The sequence below is a fragment of the Camelina sativa genome, chromosome 18 (genome assembly GCF_030686135.1).
Source record: "Camelina sativa cultivar CO46 ecotype springtype chromosome 18, ASM3068613v1".
Classification (NCBI taxonomy): domain Eukaryota; kingdom Viridiplantae; phylum Streptophyta; class Magnoliopsida; order Brassicales; family Brassicaceae; genus Camelina; species Camelina sativa.
In genome coordinates, this window is record NC_141897.1 from 14,092,957 (window position 1) to 14,110,684 (window position 17,728).

General features: G+C 38.2%; 3 protein-coding genes and 1 pseudogene across 4 annotated transcripts; 2 read left to right on the forward strand and 2 right to left on the reverse strand.

Annotated features, from left to right (window-relative positions):
* Positions 1 to 1,124: 1,124 nt before the first annotated feature.
* LOC147922899 (uncharacterized) lies at positions 1,125 to 4,057 on the reverse strand (annotated as a pseudogene).
* A 2,833-nt stretch (positions 4,058 to 6,890) lies between these two features.
* LOC147922900 (uncharacterized) lies at positions 6,891 to 9,434 on the reverse strand. Its single transcript, XM_087497829.1, has 3 exons — positions 9,105 to 9,434; positions 7,565 to 8,674; positions 6,891 to 7,118 (listed from the first exon to the last, which is right to left on the reverse strand). Exons 1-3 carry the CDS (start codon positions 9,432 to 9,434, stop codon positions 6,891 to 6,893), a joined length of 1,668 nt encoding a protein of 555 aa, XP_087353955.1.
* A 1,321-nt stretch (positions 9,435 to 10,755) lies between these two features.
* Positions 10,756 to 16,959, forward strand: LOC104761044 (uncharacterized). 2 transcript variants are annotated; one of them, XM_010484062.2, is made up of 3 exons: positions 10,756 to 11,139; positions 11,625 to 12,908; positions 13,091 to 16,959. In XM_010484062.2, the coding sequence occupies exons 2-3, from the start codon at positions 12,386 to 12,388 to the stop codon at positions 13,216 to 13,218; spliced, it is 651 nt and encodes a 216-aa protein (XP_010482364.2). In that variant the 5' UTR covers positions 10,756 to 11,139; positions 11,625 to 12,385; the 3' UTR covers positions 13,219 to 16,959. The 2 variants fall into 2 exon arrangements, with proteins under 2 accessions (XP_010482364.2, XP_010482363.2); XM_010484061.2 differs by having other exon boundaries at positions 10,763 to 11,139; positions 11,625 to 16,959.
* Positions 15,623 to 16,605, forward strand: LOC147922901 (uncharacterized). Its single transcript, XM_087497830.1, has 2 exons — positions 15,623 to 15,827; positions 16,259 to 16,605. Exons 1-2 carry the CDS (start codon positions 15,623 to 15,625, stop codon positions 16,603 to 16,605), a joined length of 552 nt encoding a protein of 183 aa, XP_087353956.1.
* Positions 16,960 to 17,728: the final 769 nt, after the last annotated feature.

The following is a 17,728-nucleotide window of genomic DNA, read 5'->3' on the forward strand; positions in this document are numbered from 1 at the left end:
AAGAGTTGGGGAAATTTTGGTAAACCCTAAAGATGAGTTGTGTTATGTAAGCTTGCTATCTCAGAGGTTAGTCACCATTGGCTAAGAACAATAACAGATCATATTAAAGTTAGCGAGACAGATCAACTGTGTAGGTTTCGCCAAGATTGCAATCTCGGAGATTACTGCTCATTGGCTAAGAACAATAACGGCTCAGATCAAATTTAGCGAGACAGATCAACAGTGTAGGTTTCGCCTAGATTGCAATCTCGGAGGTTAATGCTTATTGGCTAAGAACATTTAACGGACCATATCAAAGTTAGCGAGAGAGATCAACGGTGTACATTAATCGCGTCTATAATAAGAAAGGACGGCTGAGATCATAGTCGGCGTTATCTAACGGTGTAGGATTCATCCTATAATCTGGGAGGTTACTTCTCATTGGTTAAGAGTTGTTTTTTTCATTTTAAATTCGAAAATTATCATATAAAATAAATTATTTTTTAAAAAGATATCAATATAAGTATTTCAATGTTTAGGATAATATTTCTTATAATTATAAATTTCATAATTAAGAACAATTAATATAAATTAGTATTCCAACACTAAGTCTTAGTTTAGGGTTTAGGGTATAGGGTTTAGGGTTAGGGTTTAGACTTTGGAGTTAAGTGTTTATGTTTTGTACTTTAGGATTTAGAAATTTAACTATAATGTTTGAGGTTTAGAGTTTTAACTTTATGTTTTGAGTATAGAGCACAAAGGAAGCACAAAAATACAAATTTTTAGCAAACCGGTTTAGACATAACCTGTTTAATTTAGACATAATTGAACAAGTATAATTTAGACATAATCGATGGGATGTTGCTGGTTTCATCTACAAACCGGTTTGAACATAATCGATGGGATGTTGCTGGTTTCATCTCCAAACCGTTTCCAGCAACGGTTTAATTTAGACATCTCAAAGCGGTTTAATTTTCAAAATTTCCAGAACCGGTTTAATTAGCCATGACTAGTTTAATTTTCAAAATTCCCATCACTGGTCAAATTCCAACAATTGCTAATCAGTCATTAACCAAAATAAAAATTCATTACAATTACAATACAAATAAAAATAAAAATTCCAACAATTGCAACATCCCATCCATTCACACAAACTTTATTTTATCATTTGGCCATGCTACAACTGAACCTATTGCATCTGAAATGGTTTCAGTCTCTGAATTTGGCCTCCAAACCTTTGCATTACCAATCTTAGCCACTTCAACCGAGACCTTGCTTGCATTTGGACCTATGGGTACATGATGGCACGAGTCGTTCGGATCTGTTGAAACTACTCTTCCTTCAGCTACTTTACGTCCATAGTTGTTGCAATCTAAAAGATAACACTTCTGCTTTGGACTTCTAGTGGAACTATTGCTGCCTGGACTCTACAACTCAAAGAAAATAATAAAAGTAAGTTCCAACACCAATCAACAGACAAACAAATGAAATAACTTAATTCCAATAACATACCTAGACTTTAGGTAGTGTTGCATCTGTAGTGGTTGCAGCCGTGACTTCAATCTTTAGGATTGGCCATGCGATTTTCTCGTAATTGCATCACCAATTAAACTAGTTTCAGTAGTTGGCCTCCACAAATGAGCATTATCCTTGAAAACCTTCACAACTTCAATACAAACAGCACTTGGACATAGAGGTATATTGTTAACCTTCTCTTTGGAGTTAGTTGAGCACACAACACCTTCAACAATAACCTCATCGTCTTCATTAGTCCAATCATATATTTTGCATCTTCGAATTTCACCTTCCTTGTTTTGCTAAAATGTAAGAAGATAATGATTAGAGATATATCACTTCACCACAAGAAAAGAAGATTTGAAATATAAGAAGATAATGATTAGAGATATATCACTTTACCATGGATACATCTTCAGAAGCGACTGGATCCTTACACAAAATCACATTGTACATTGGCCAAGGTATTTTGCATCCCACAGCTTCCTTAAGATATAGCACATCGGTTGTAGGCCTCCAGAGAGAAGCTTCTGAGACTAGTACTGACTTAACAAGGACAGCCATTGCATTAGGACCAATTAGTATACGACCAATTTTGTACATCGGTTCAGCAGAACATAATTCTCCGTCACCAACAACTACATGTCCTGATTGAATCCAATCCAATATTTGCACTCTAACTCCTTTGAATCCACCAATACTCTCGGATGTTTCAGTATCACTATTACTTGTCTGAAATAAGGAAAAGGAATTCGTAAATGTCTTAGAACCAAACCAATTGACCGAACAATGACAATATGGATTACCTTCTTTCCAGCTAAGTCTCGGACAATGCCCCTTAACTCTTCAATCTCACTTTTCATTTCTGCCATGTTTGCGTCTCTAGATTGCAGAAATGCTAACTTAGTAGCCGTAATCCCTCTACCAAACCCCCTTACTCGTCCAGGTTTGTCTTTTCCCAAAATCTTGCTCACATCATCTTCCATTATGTTATCAGCAGTTGATGTAGAGTCCATTTGACTATCAAGTGATTGTATTTGTTCCTGATACAAACATTTAACAAGAAAACTCTGAGTGATTATGAAGTGATTGTAATCCATTAAGTATACACAATATAACAAGTTCCAGAATTCTTACAATAGTCTCAGCAAATTGAGGCTTCACAGGTCTACCATCAGCATGAGTGTGTCCCGCAATCCATACCTTACTCCTCGTCACCTTACTTGGGTCTCTACTCTTTTTTTCTTCTATATAAAGTACATACATATCTCAATACCATTTTATTCTAACAAGATATACAATATATATAGATATTTGACAACTATTATTACCATATCATCAGCTAAACGAAGCATTCCTTTGCGGCTGGTGGTGTTAGGAATATGATTTTGTTTCATCTTCCTGTACTTGTTACTTATTTCCTACATGATAAATATCAGTGTCATTAAATCTATCAGACATGACATATAAACAAGAAAGTTACTTAGTTGTAGATAACTAACCGTGAAACCTGAGTTAGTCTTGCTCCTAACCCAAGAGTTCCACACTTGAATGGATGGGATGTTGTTAGGTTTTACATCTATTCTCTTAGCAGCAGTCTTTGTAGCACGTACTTTTGACAATAGCCTTGACTTCCAAGCCCTGCAGATATTTCCCATTTGCTTCAAAATAACGACTCTCTGCCATTCTTCTTGCAAGTTAAACCTCCCCTGCATCACATACAACAAGCAAAGGTTAAACATGTTTCGTATCTGTTCAACAAAAAATAGTTGAATATATAAATGTATACCTGAATCTCTTCCCACATTGCTTGTTTAGTCACTGCATCAACTTTCCTCCAATCAGATATTGTAACCGGAACGTGTTCCCTCACAAGGACACCAAGAAAAGATGATAATGTTATTGAACCAGGTCCAACATGATCACCAAAGTCAGTGAAAGTAACTGAAACCTTTTCATTAGGATTTTCAGCCACTTTACGCATCTTTGTTGGTCCTCTTTTTTTTTTTTTTTCTTTCACTCTTTCCTCCGGTACCTGACTTCCTTCATCAGTGTTGCTAGGAATCGCATTATCTTGACCATTGCCAACACCATCTTCTTCCATATTGGCAGCTTCTTCTTGATCTTCCTGCTGTTCTTGTCCAGTCAAACAAGCTTCTCCTTCTATCTCAGAATCTTCTTTCTCATCTTCAGACATTGCTTTCTCAGTCTGATCAGCATCCGGTGTTACATCTTTCTCATTACCCTTCTCAGAATCTTCTTTCTCATCATCATACATTGCTTTCTCAGTCTAATCAGCATTCGGTGTTACATCTTTGTCATTAACCTTCTTAGAATCTTCTTTCTCATCTTCAGACATTGCTTGTGGTGTAACATCTTCTACCTCATCATCTTGAGCAGCCACTTTCTTGCTTCTCTTAGCCACTTTCTTTACTTTTCTTTTCTTATTCACCTTTAGTGTTGTTGCTGGAGCAACTTGTGCTGTTATCTCTTCTACATCTAAGCTTTGATTACGTCTACTACGACGAAGACCAACTTGACCTCCTCCTCTTGTCTTCGCCATTTCTAAAATTGATAAATGAAGAACAGTTTCAATCAACGTAAAATCGAAACCCACAAATCATAATCAAAACAGAAAATCAAAATTGAAACAAGAAATGTGCCAAACTACATCATGCATGTTCACCAAAACTAAGAATCAAAACCCAAAATCAAAATCGATACCCAAAATCACAAACTTCCGCATCAATGTTCACAAACCTTATCTTTAAATCACGATTCAGTCAAACATAGCATATACATACAAAACGTTATCTTATGGTGCTTTCAATACCCACATTTCCTGTAGTGAAAAATTGATTCATCTCTTTCCATTCAGAGGGGTAATTGACCATTGACGACGATAGCCAAAGCCCGACATAGTACGTACCCTCCAAAGAATGATTGGAAATGTCCAAATCTTATTTTTTTTCAAATCAACTGAGCTATGATCTAAGGATGGCAGAGAGATTATGAGTATCATTAAGATCATTGGTTAAGAGTCAATATCTTGATTTAATGGTATAGTCACCTAGTTGGTATAGTTTCATATTAGGCGCTCTTGCACCACCTTCCTTGGTAAATGAATCCCTATATTAGTAAAAGAGAAGTACAACTTCTCCCTATACCAAAAATGCCACTAAAACTTAGTCTAGAATTTGAGTCATTAAGGGTAAATTAGTTCTTCATCGTGTTTTGGGTCGGGTTAAATTTTTGAAATTACCCAAAAGCTAGCAATCGGATATTTCGTAGTCGGATTCTTAATGGGTTTGGTTTTTTAACCCATTCTCGAGTTTTTAGAAAACTTAATCTTTTGAATTAAAAATAAATAAAGCTTATCTTTCATTGTCATATCTGATCTAGGCAGGCAATTACGTCCTTTAAAGTTACAAGATTCAATCCCAAGTCAAATTAGATTATAGAAATATCATTTAATTTAGGAGATATCAATCTCTATAGAATATTGTTCAATCCTATAATTTAGGAAACTAATAAACTAATTAAAAAAGAATTTTTAATATATTAACAATAAAATCTAAATCAATCAATATAAATCCTACGGTAAACTTTAACAAAATTATCATATTTAATGTATCAATAACTAATTTTCCAAATCGCAAAGATCTGAAATTTTTGAAAGTGTTCTCAAAATATTTGAATTAATTTTTCATTTGAATGAGATTTTTTAAATTTCCAAATCGTAAATCTATTGAAACTCCATCCCTAAATAACTGTGAACAAAGCATTTAAATAGTGAACATTATATTACAGAATTAATTATGCAATATATTCTTAGAATATACCCTAATTGTTGATGCGAATCGTTTTGCTATAAATACAATGTTAGTCATCAAGGTTGAATCATTATACCTTCCACTATTTCTTTGTTGTCTATTTCATTTACCGTTTTTCCTATAAATGATGAATTCAAGAGTTTTACAATGTCACTCTCTATGGCGTTTGCCTTGGAGATTGACGTTATCATAGGCATGTTATCTATCGGCTTGGATTGTAAGTTATTCAAAGTTCTTTTTACTATTATAGGTATCATTGAATTTTTTACTATAGGTTTCAATGAATTTCTACTAGATTTAGAAGCTTATGTCTTGCTTTTTCTTAGGGGGTGTATTGAAACAATGATTTTGGAGGATTTGATGGGATTTAGAAAATTTGGAAGTTTGATAGATTTTAGGGGAGTTGATATGATTTATGGTAAAATTCTTTCAAATCCCACCTAAAACCATGAGATTTGTATTTCTGTATTTTTAACTAAACAAATCTTCCAAAATCCTCCAAAATCTTCCAGAATCCCTAAAACTTATTAAAATCCAAATCCACAAACTGTTTTGAATAACAGTGGATTTCAAAGTAGATTTTTAAATCATCAGTTGAATAACAGTGGATTTCATGAGACTTTTTAAAATCCATGATTGAATAACATAAGATTTGTAATTTTTACACAAATCACTTAGATCATGACTATCTTCTCTGCTACTCTCGGATGGGCTGCCCCAAATTTGGTATAAGCCTTTTCCATGTCATCTCTATTTCTCTTCATGTTAAAAATTTGTTACTAAATGCTGAGTCTAATGCTAAGTCTATTTCTCTTCAGGATTTGAATCTAATGTTGTAGGTTGTTCTTCCTGGTGGAATGTTTTTTCAATCATTTTTGGCATCCAATCGTATCTTACTTCTATTGAGGCCAAATGCTTCTTATGGTACGATTCTTATGAGGTTTAAACATATTTTAATGTGTAAAGGTGATTGTTTTTGTATGCTAACATGCTCTCTTTTTCTTTGTTTTCTTTAGGGCAGGAAGAAAAATTAACTTATAATTCTTATTTTTAGTATTCTAATGTTCTTAGATTTTATAGTATTTGGGAGAAATACTTTCAAAAAGCTTTCGGTGTTGGTAAGTTTAATATAGTAAAATTCATAAAAAAAATTAACAGTTAGGTTTTATATGGTGATAAAAAAAAAAAATAGGTCGTAATTGGTTATCTTTTGGTACTAAACCAAATCATTTATAAAACATTAACTCATATATATATATGGTTTATTGATTTTAGTTAATTTTTATGGTTTTAAATATATATATGTGGTTTTAATATATATATATTTTTTCAACCAAACATTAAATTAAATTAAAAGATGACTCCAAGGTTGGTTGCCCAAACCGGAGGAAAAGAGTTTACAAAAGTAAGTTCAGAAACTAAAGAATTAGAAGAGCGCGCCAGACAGTCTGCTCGCACGTTTGACGTCCTCGGAATCTGGGTCAGGGTGAAGGAGGAGAAGGATGATCTAAGGGAATGGAAATCTTCCAGTAAATTCGAGAAGGCTGGCCAATCATCGGGTGCCTACACCATCGCCACCAGCTCTGAGCAATCTGACTCGAAATTCTGACAATCTATCCCCACCGCCCGAAGAGACTCCATAGCCCATATCAAGGCTTGAAACTCTGAATGAAGAGGTGAAGGACTACGTCGAAGACTGCGTGCTCCCATAAGTAGTGTCCTATCTTCACGAATACCATACCACCATCCCAAACCCACCAATGGATCTGAACCTTTCCGGTAACCATCAACCTGGCAACGAGTAGAAAAATCCCGTACCTCCAGGGATGACTAAGGAGCCAAGTAATTCGCAGAGAAGGACTTGGCCTCCTCCCAAAGAAGTTTATCGTTTGACGCTAGATTTATAATATCAATTGGCTCTGCCTCGATTCCTTGAAAAATCTTCTTATTCCTATCTTTCCAAATTGTCCACAATATCCATGGAAGCACATATCCAATACCATAACCCCCAGAATGTGAAAAAGCCTTGCAATAGAGGAAATCTAGATTCGAGTACACTGATCCATAGGGAAATCCAGTCGAAGACAATTGAGCCGGAGATAACTCCCACACCATGTGCGAACATATACACTCAAAAAGAGCGTGATTAATAGACTCCACCGCAGAGCCGCACCAATGACACATAACATCACACCGGACACCCCGATGGGCGATCCGTTCCCTCACTGGAAGAGTACCAGACGCCACCTGCCAGAAAAAATGCTGGACCTTTGAGGGAACTTCAAGTTTCCACGCTTGTGCCCGCAAAGCTGTGCACGTTGGCCCGATTCGGCTTCCTTTTCTAATTCCCGTGCTAGCCTATAACCAGATCTCACCGAATACTTACCGGACTTAGTATAATGCCAAATCAGTCTATCCAATCTGAATGACTTACTAACCGACAAACTCCGTATAAGCGGAATGTCCGCTGGATCCATAAACTTCTCAAGAATAGGCAAGTGCCAATCCATTGTAAGGGAATTAATTAAGTGGTTGACCATCAGATTGGGATGTAGAACTCTCCCCCTACCATTCGCTGGTCTTGGCTGATGATCTGGGATCCAAGGATCCCTCCATACCGAAATATTACAACCCGAACCTACTATCCACCGTGCCCCTCGTTCCACTAGTCCCTTAGTTGAAAAAATGCTCCTCCACGCAATGGATGGAGAATATAGTTTAGTTGCCAATAAAGGATGTTTGTTCCTGAAATATCGACTGCGCATCACCCGAGCCATTAAAGAGTTTGGGTAATGAATCAGCCTCCAATACTGTTTAGCCAGCATTGCATCATTAAATTCTTCCAGAGCGCAAAATCCCAAACCCCCATCGCATTTGTCCTCATACATCTTATCCCGAGCTACCCATTGCATACCTTTAGCCTTATCATTAGACTTCCACCAGAAGTTTGATATGACACTCATAAGTTTGGTCGTTAACGCCTGTGGCAATTTATAGCATGACATAACATGAGTCAGGAGGGCTAACACAACTGATTTAATCATTAGTTCTTTACCCGCTTTTGATAAGTACTTCACCGACCAGCCATTAACTCGCTCATCCAGGCGATCATTAACATAACTGAAAACTTTAGTCCTCGAACCCTGAAGGTTTTCAGGTATACCCAAATAAGAACCCATACCGCCCTCTGTAAAAATACCAATTAGTGTTTTTATCCGAGTCCTTACATCAGGCGGAACTTTCTTACCGAACGTGATAGAGGATTTCTCCAAATTTACCTCTTGGTCCGACGCTTTCCCATAATTACGTATAATATCCATGACCACTTTACATTCAGACTCCTCTGCCTTACAAAAGAACAGACTATCATCAGCAAATAATAAATGCGAGATCAAAGGACAATCCTGAACAATCGATACGATACTGAAGAAACACACCACATAATCTATGAAATCCACCGCCTATCAAATCCTGTTTTAAACATAACCGCTTATAGGAAATCCGATTCAACACGGTCATACGCTTTACTCATATCCGTTTTGAATGCCAGAAACTCCGACTTACAGCGTTGGTTAGTATTTAATCCATGAAACATTTGCTGAGCAACTAAAATATTATCGGTAATCAGCCGACCAGAAACAAAAGCCGATTGCGTTTCTGAAACCAGAGACGGTAAAAACCGCTTAAGCCTAAAACATAAAACTTTTGAAATAATCTATAGCTCACATTACAAAGACTGATCGTCCAAAATTTCATCATACGTTGTGGTCGATCTACCTTGGGAATGAGACAAATATTCGTCTCATTAAGGCGAGGATCAAAACCATCCGTTCGAAAAAATTCTTTAACCAAAGCCACCAGATCCCCTTTTAAAGAAGACCAGAATCGTTGGAAAAATAGAGCCGTCATACCGTCAGGACCTGGAGATTTCTCAGGATGCATAGCAAATAAGGCTTTCCGAATCTCCGACTCTGTAATTTCCCTAGTTAGACTTCGGTTCATATTATCCGTAATGATAGGTGAAATCCCCTGAAGCATATATGATATACCACTTACATCAGATCTTTTAAAAAGCTCCTCAAAATATTTGGAAGCAATATTCTCCATTCCCGAGGGCGATTCATCCGAGACGTTATCTGGGCCAAATAAACCAACAATCTTATTCCGCACCCTCCTCTGCTTAGTCGAAGCATGAAAATATTTTGTATTTTTGTCGCCCACTCGTAGCTAGAATTTCCTACTCTTTTGTTGCCAATATATTTCCTCATCCCGATAAGCCTCTTTTAGTTTTCTCTCGATGCCCTGGATTTCTTCCTGAGAGATCGAGTCATCCATCTTTGCCTCCTGTAGAGCTATCTTAAGGGAAGAAATAAGAGACGGACCAGAAGACACATTATTCTTTCGCCACCACGAAATCGAATTCCGGCAATTCTTGATCTTATCCACGAAAGCCAGTATCCGAAAATTATTCGTATGCGCCCACCCTGACTCTACCGCTCCTAATAAGCCATCCTTCCCTAGCCAGCGTTTATCAAAATGGAACTGCCTAGTCCGTTGCGAAACTGTCCTTAGGCAGGTTGCCAAAATTGGGCAGTGATCGGAACCAACCATCTCCAAATAATCAACATTCAAATTGGGAAAGAAGCTATGCCAATCCTCATTACCTATGCACAATCTAATTGACACCGAACCACCTGGTTATTACACCGATTACCTCGCCAGGATAACTGTTCCCCATAGCACGGGAATTCCAACATACCACAATGAAAAATCATTGATGTAAAAGGCACAAAGGATGATGCTGGACGCAGAGCACCACCCCTTTTCTCATGATTCCCAATAAGTTCCTTAAAATCACCAATCATAAACCAAGGATCACTGCGAAAAGAACCAATATCCATTAACTTCTCCCAAACACTTACCCGATTTTGCGGGACAGGATCCCCATAGACAAAAGACAAAAAAACCAAATGTTGACCAAAGAACGCTTGTACATCGATTATGCGATCACTATCATATAAAATAGGAAGTTTTATTTCATCCATGAAAAATAAAGCTAACTCACCAGTAGGACCATGGGGATCAAACTGTATACAAATTATTATAACCAAACTTCTTCTGAAATTTTTGTAAATAAGAAAACAATTTTTAGTTTCTGATAAAAATAAAATGTCTGGCCTATGTTGCTGCCACAAGTCTCCCAAATATCCTTCTGTCAGATCAGCCCCTATGCCCTGACAGTTCCAACTCAGAATCTTCATGTTCTAGCCGGCGGTTTCGGGAGAGCCCCCATCCCTTTCTTGTTTGGACATCCCCCATCGGAAGGTTTGCCGCCCGCTGTATTGTTATCCTGTTTCCCCATCAGCCTCTGTTTGTTTCCATCACCTGCAGGTTTAGACAAACCCTTAGCAGGTTTAATATTTATAATACTAATATAATTTTACACTAAATAAAAATATTGCAAAAAAACATCAGAGAGAGCGATGGCGATGGCGATTGACGACCGTTTCTAATTTCTGCGATGTGTGTTTTCAATGAGGGAGGACGGAGAGAGGGTCTTTCGTGTCTTCCGGTGGGTTATTGGCCTTGGCGATGGACCGGAAGTCCATCTCCAGGGGGATGCGATTTTGTTTCTCCAAGGAGAGATTGGGCAGTATCGGGTGTTATCTAGTGGTTTCGATCTGATTCGATGGGAAACGATCTGGGGGTTAGGAGAATCCGATTTACAATCCTGGAGTTATCTGTTGGACTCTACTCTATGTATTGGGATTTTTTTGGTGTACGATTTTCATTCCTCACGGAGGATATCAAGGTGAGGATCCGATTGTTTTTTAACTATGGGATTGGTTACTGGTTCTCATTAAAGGTATTCATTTATGGGATCCTTAGAGATTCGATTTTTGGGTTTCATTCCGATTGTGCAAGGATTCGATTTATGATCATGGATCTCCTGAGTGAAGACCTGGTATCATTGAATCGAGATATGATTGATTCTTTCATCTGGTTAGGGACTGTGGGTATCAAGGTGAATATATTATGGTTTGTGGTTTATGGAAAGTTTCATTGCTATTCCCTACAATTTCACGATCCCGAAATCCTCAGTAATTCGATAGTATGGTTTGTTACTGGTTTTGTAGCGATATGCATATATTGTTCTTTAATTAATAGGTTTTGGGTGGTCATCGGATTATTTATTTGGACATTTGTCTTGCAAGAGTTTATTCTGTTCTCATCTTCTTGCAGTCGGATTTTTTTTGTTCTTTCTGGTCTGACTAGTGTTTTTCTCTTCTCCTACAGCTCTTTTCTATTGTTTCGGCTTCTGTGTTCTTTGTGCACTATGGCTCAACTGGCACTTAACAAAGGGAAAGCATCTTTACTACGCACTGAAACAGTAAATGTCTCTAACACTGTTCTGGCTCAAAGGATTCAGCAATTCTCTAGGACTCTTATTGGGAGATTGATGAATCCTTCGATCCAAAGGATGGAGTCTTTAGTTGCCAATCTACCCAAGATATGGAAGTTGGAGGATAGAGTGGTGGGACCAAACTTGGGTCAAGGCATTTTTGAGTTTAACTTTGAGGATGAAGCTGATCTTCAAGCAGTTTTGCAGAATGGGCCTTATCACTTTGATGGTTGGATGATCTCCTTGGTTAAGTGGGAGCCGATTATCTCTTCTACTTATCCCTCAGCTATCAATTTTTGGGTGAAGGTTGGTGGGATACCTTTGCATCTTTGGGAGACGGCAACGTTGCAAGCTATTGGTAAGAAGATTGGTACTCTTCGTGAGATTGATGGGAGCATCTGTGTCACGGTTAATGGCTTCAATCCACTCCTGTTCCAGTTGGTGGTGCCTTTTGATACGGGCGATGAGGTTGTTGTTTCTCTGGATTATGAGAAACTCACGGGTTTCTGTGATCATTGCTCTCGTCTAACTCATGAGGTGAGGGTGTGTCCAGAGCTACACAAAGTGATGGGTGCTCATGGTGGGGAAATTGTGACTGATAAGCGGGGAGGTCAGCGACATCAATCTGTGGCTAAACAATGGTCAGCTCATAGTGATGGTGGCTGGGAGAAGCCGAGGAAATTCGCGATTTAGTGCTGGTGATTTCGGTGGTTACAGTTCTCGTCAGCTGGAGATGTATCCAGCTCCGGCATGGGGTCAAAGGAGACAGTTGGGTGGGGAGTCTAGTGAATCCGGCGGTCAGAGAGGGCTTCAGTCTGTTGGTGGGGACATTCTCGGTTATGGAGCCTCCTTTCATCTTAATAGAAAGGGTGGTGGTCCGGTGTGGCCGAAGCCGTTGTATAAGGCGAAGAATTCTAGTAGTGAGAGGAGGGATAAGGATATTGACTATGAGGCTTCGGTGGCAGTAAAAGTGAGTGGTTCTGATGTGGATATGGAGGCTTCTCAACATCCAGGGGATGATACGACTTTAGTGGTTTCAGAGTTTGAGGAAGAAACAGATGATTTGTTGGAGGACGGTGAATATCCAGATGGTGATCCCATGGTGAATGGGGATTCTGAGTCGAGTAAGGGAGATGATACTATAGCGTCACATAGTGATGCAATTAATAATTTGCAAGGTACTTCTTCTTCTCTCCCTTTGAATTGGTTATGGGCGCCGTTAGTACCGCATTGGGTGATGTTAATTTAGAGAAAAAAGGTGTCCCAGCAAAGAAAGGTGTTAGAAACTCTAGGAGAATTGCATTGCCTTTGGCTTCTCCTGGGAATCGTTTAATTGCTAAGGTAATGTCTAAAACTGCAGGTGATGGTAACAAACAAAAGGTGATGGGAATACAGGGGAATAACTCTACGGGCGGTAAACCTTCGGGAGGTGGCCGCCAAGTTAAGAGAGGGATGGTGGCTCTCCCGAAACCACCGGCTCAAACGTGAATATTGGATCTTTTCGTATTGACTCTTGGTTTATGATCGGGGATTTTAATGATCTTGTGGGGAATCATGAGAAAAATGGTGGTGCTCTACGACCTTTGTCCTCTTTTGTGCCTTTTAATACAATGGTTCAGCACTATGGTATGTTAGAATTCCCTTGTTATGGTGAACCATTATCATGGAGAGGTGATCGGTGTAATAACCAGGTGGTTCGTTGTCGTTTAGATCGTGCGCTAGGCAATGAGGATTGTCATTGCTTCTTCCCACGCTCACAGGTCAAATATTTGGAGATAATTGGCTCTGATCACTCTCCCATTTTAGCTATGTTTCTGAAAACAATTTTAAAACGGAATGGGCAGTTTCGGTTTGATAAACGTTGGCTAGGGAAATATAGATTAACAAAGGTGGTCGAGTCAGGGTGGAACCGTACAAATAATTTCCGGATACCGGTTTTCGTGGATAAATTAAGGGATTGTAGGAACTCAATTTCTTGGTGGCGTAAAAATAATATTGTTCCTGGGCCTACGCTTATTTCTTCATTGAAGGCAGCTTTGCAGGAGGCGAAGATGGATGATACAATCTCGCAAGCGGAGATACGAAGCATTGAAGGTAAATTAAAAGAGGTTTACCGTGATGAGGAATTGTACTGGCAGCAGAAAAGTAGGAAATTTTGGTTAGGAGTTGGCGATAAAAAAACCAATTTTTTCATGCTTCTACTAAGCAGCGGCGGGTGAGGAACAAGATAGTTGGTTTGTTTTGTCCTGATAATGGTTGGGAGGAATCTTTGTAAGGGATAGAAAATATCGCTTCTAACTATTTCGTGGATCTTTTTAAGAAATCAGATGTGCAGGGCATCTCTGATATGCTTCAGGAGATCTCTCCAATCATTACGGATAGGATGAATAGGGACCTCATCCGTGAGATATCTGAATCGGAAGTTCGAAAAGCTCTGTTCGCCATGCATCCGGAAAAGACACCAGGACTAGATGGAATGACAGCTCTGTTTTTTCAACGATTTTGGCCTTCAATAAAAGGGGATTTGGTGACCTTGGTTCGAGATTTCTTTCGCACGGGTTGTTTTGATCCACGCTTAAATGAGACTAATATTTGTCTTATCCCGAAAATCGAGAGACCTCAGCGCATGACGTAATTTAGGCCGATTAGTCTATGTAATTTGTGTTACAAGATTATTTCCAAAGTATTGTGTTTTCGGTTAAAGCGGTTTCTTCCGTCTCTTGTTTCAGAGACTCAATCGGCCTTTGTTGTTGGTCGTTTAATAACAGATAACATTCTGATTGCTTAGAAAATGTTTCATGGGTCAAACACTAATCAACGTTGCCGATCAGAATTTATCGCCTTCAAAACGGATATGAGTAAAACATATGACCATGTTGAATGGAATTTTTTGGAAGCGGTCATGATTCGGTTGGGTTTTGATAAGAAATGGGTTTCTTGGATTATGTGGTGTGTTTCTTCCGTCTCGTCTAAAATCCTTCTTAATGGCCAGCCTCGTGGACATATTATACCACAACGGGGTTTGCGCCAGGGGGATCCTCTATCCCCGTATTTGTTTATACTTTGCACAGAGGTGTTAATCGCTAATATTAAAAAGGCTGAACGGGAAAAAAAGATTATGGGTATCACTCTAGCTCGGGATTGTCCCACCATTTCGCATTTATTGTTTGCGGATGATAGTTTGTTCTTCTGTAAAGCTGAGGCGACGGAATGTAAGACAGTTATGGAGATAATAAGAAATTATTGAAAGGCTTCGGGCCAAGAGGTTAATCTGGCGAAGTCTTCCATCATGTTTGGTAAAAGTGTTCCGTCTGAGATAATAACTCAGATAAAATCTGTTATTGGCATTTCTACGGAAGGTGGTATGGGTTCTTATTTGGGTATTCCCGAGAATCTTTAGGGCTCAAGAACTAAGGTTTTCGGTTATGTTAACGAGCGTCTGTATGAACGTGTGAATGGTTGGTCCGCAAAATATTTATCGAAAGGTGGTAAGGAGGTTATGATTAAATCGGTTGCGTTGGCCCTCCCAACACATGTTATGTCATGTTATAAGCTGCCGGAGGAACTGACTTCAAAATTAACAAGTGCTATTGCACGATTCTGGTGGAAATCTAATGATAAGGCACGAGGCTTACATTGGGTAGCCTGGGATAGAATGTGTGAGGAAACATGCGAAGGAGGTTTGGGTTTTTGTTCTCTAGAGCAGTTTAATGATGTGATGCTAGCCAAGCAGTATTGGAGGTTAATTAACTACCCATCGTCCTTAATGACTAGGGTAATGCGCGGTCGATATTTTAGGAATAAACATCCTCTAGCGGCCACGAAACCATACTCTCCCTCGTTTGCTTGGCGAAGTATTTACTCGACAAAAAGGTTGGTGGAATATGGGGCAATGGTGGTGATAGGTTCTGGGTGTAATACTTCAGTATGGAGAGACCCTTGGATGCCGGATAATCCACCGAGGCCAGCTAATGGTCGTGGGAAAGTGTTACACCCTAATTTAATGGTTAATCATTTAATTAATGCAGTTACTAAGGATTGGCATTTGCCTATTCTCGAGGAGTTTATGGATCCGGAGAAAATTCCGTTTATTCTTAGTATGCCGATTAGTATAAACCGGATAGATTAGTTTGGCATTTCACAAAAACAGGAAAATATTCGGTTAAATCGGGCTACCGACTTGCACGAGATTTGATTAGGGAAGTTGAGTATAGACCGACGTGTAATGCCCTTAAGGCACAAGCATGGAAACTTGAAGTTCCCTTGAAGCTTCAACATTTTTTCTAGCAGATAGCTTCTGGTTTTCTTCCAGTGCTGGAACGACTTGCTTATCGGGGTGTGCGGTGTGATACCCTTTGTAAGCAATGTGATTCTGTGATTGAAACTATTAATCATGCTCTTTTCGAGTGCCTTCATTCCCGTAGGATTTGAGAGTTGTCCCAGGTTAGATTACTTCCTGATGGTTTCCCTTATGATTCAGTGTATACAAATTTAGACTTTATTTACTGGCTGGCATCCTCTCAATCAGGAGTTTCGGATATTGGTTTCCGTCTTCCTTGGATTTTATGGTCAATTTGGAAAGATAGGAATAAAATTTTTTTTGAGGGAACACAAGCAAAGCCAATTGACGTGATTAATCAGGCTACTAATGATAGATTGTTGTGGGATGAGGCCAAGTCCTTTTCCGCGGGAATCCACGTTCCTCCGGTTTTATCGGAAATCTCGGACACCCCGGAAATCTCTTCTCGCTGTCAGGTCTATGGATCTTGGAAGGCCTCAGATCGGTTTACGGCGTTGGGTTGGTGGTATTACAATGGTATGGACAAGACGTTAGACGAAGCCCTTCCCCCCTTCACTCGGAATTACAAGCGTTGATTTGGGCTATGGAGTCTCTCCTCAATGCGGGTGTTATATGTCATGCTTATGAGACGGATTGTGTAGAGTTAGTGGCGATGGTGTAGTCTCCAGAGGAATGGCCTACTTTTTCCAATTTGCTAGATGATTTCACCCACTTCAGATCATCTCTTCCCGGCTTCACTCTTACCATGATTCGGCGAGCGTCAAATGTAAGGACAGACTGTCTTGCTCGTTCTTCGAGATCTTTAGTCTCAGAATTATCTTTTGTAAACTCTTATCTTCCAGTTTGGGCAACCAATCTAGGAGTCATTTTCTAATTTAATATTTTGGTTGAAAAAAAAAATATTTATAATACTACATCTATTGATTTTAGTTTATTTTTAATTTAAAAAATAACTCATAGATATATATATATATATATATATATATATATATATATATATATATATTTTTTTTTCAAATAAGAAAATAAAATAATGCTGATTTTCAGGAAATAATATGAAATCATTAAAATTTTAAACTGATTATGACTATACGGTTAAAAGAAAATTTCATGAGGTTAGGGGTTCAAAATTTGCATAATGATTACATCTATACGTTTATGATGATTGCATGATTTAAGGGGTTTAAATTTTTCATTTACGAAACACATAAGTGAATTCTTATGATTATTAGAGATTTTTTTTTATTAAATATTTTACAATCGAATAACATACTAACTATTGCTACTAAAACCAATAACAAAACCTCTATGAGAGGTTATTGTAAAATATCTCTTTTTAATTTTTAGAGACCATAACGATCACAATTATTTCTAATTTTATATTTGCTTGAAACATAAATTCTAATGCTAATTATAATGTAATTTTATCCAACCAATTGTGTATCCAAACTAGCTGTCCTACAATCAAGCGATAAATGTATTTCTTTTCACAAATAATTTCTTAGATTAATATGTTTATATTAAACTTTTGATATATCTATGATAATTCTCTAATTTACATGTTTTAAGTATTCCTTTTTGTCCATGTTTTACATTGTTTTTACCCTAACTTTAGTATTTTTAGGTCATTTACTGTAGGAATCCACATTTAGGCCGTTTAGGGTGTTGTATTCTTGCATTGGCATATTTTGGATGAAA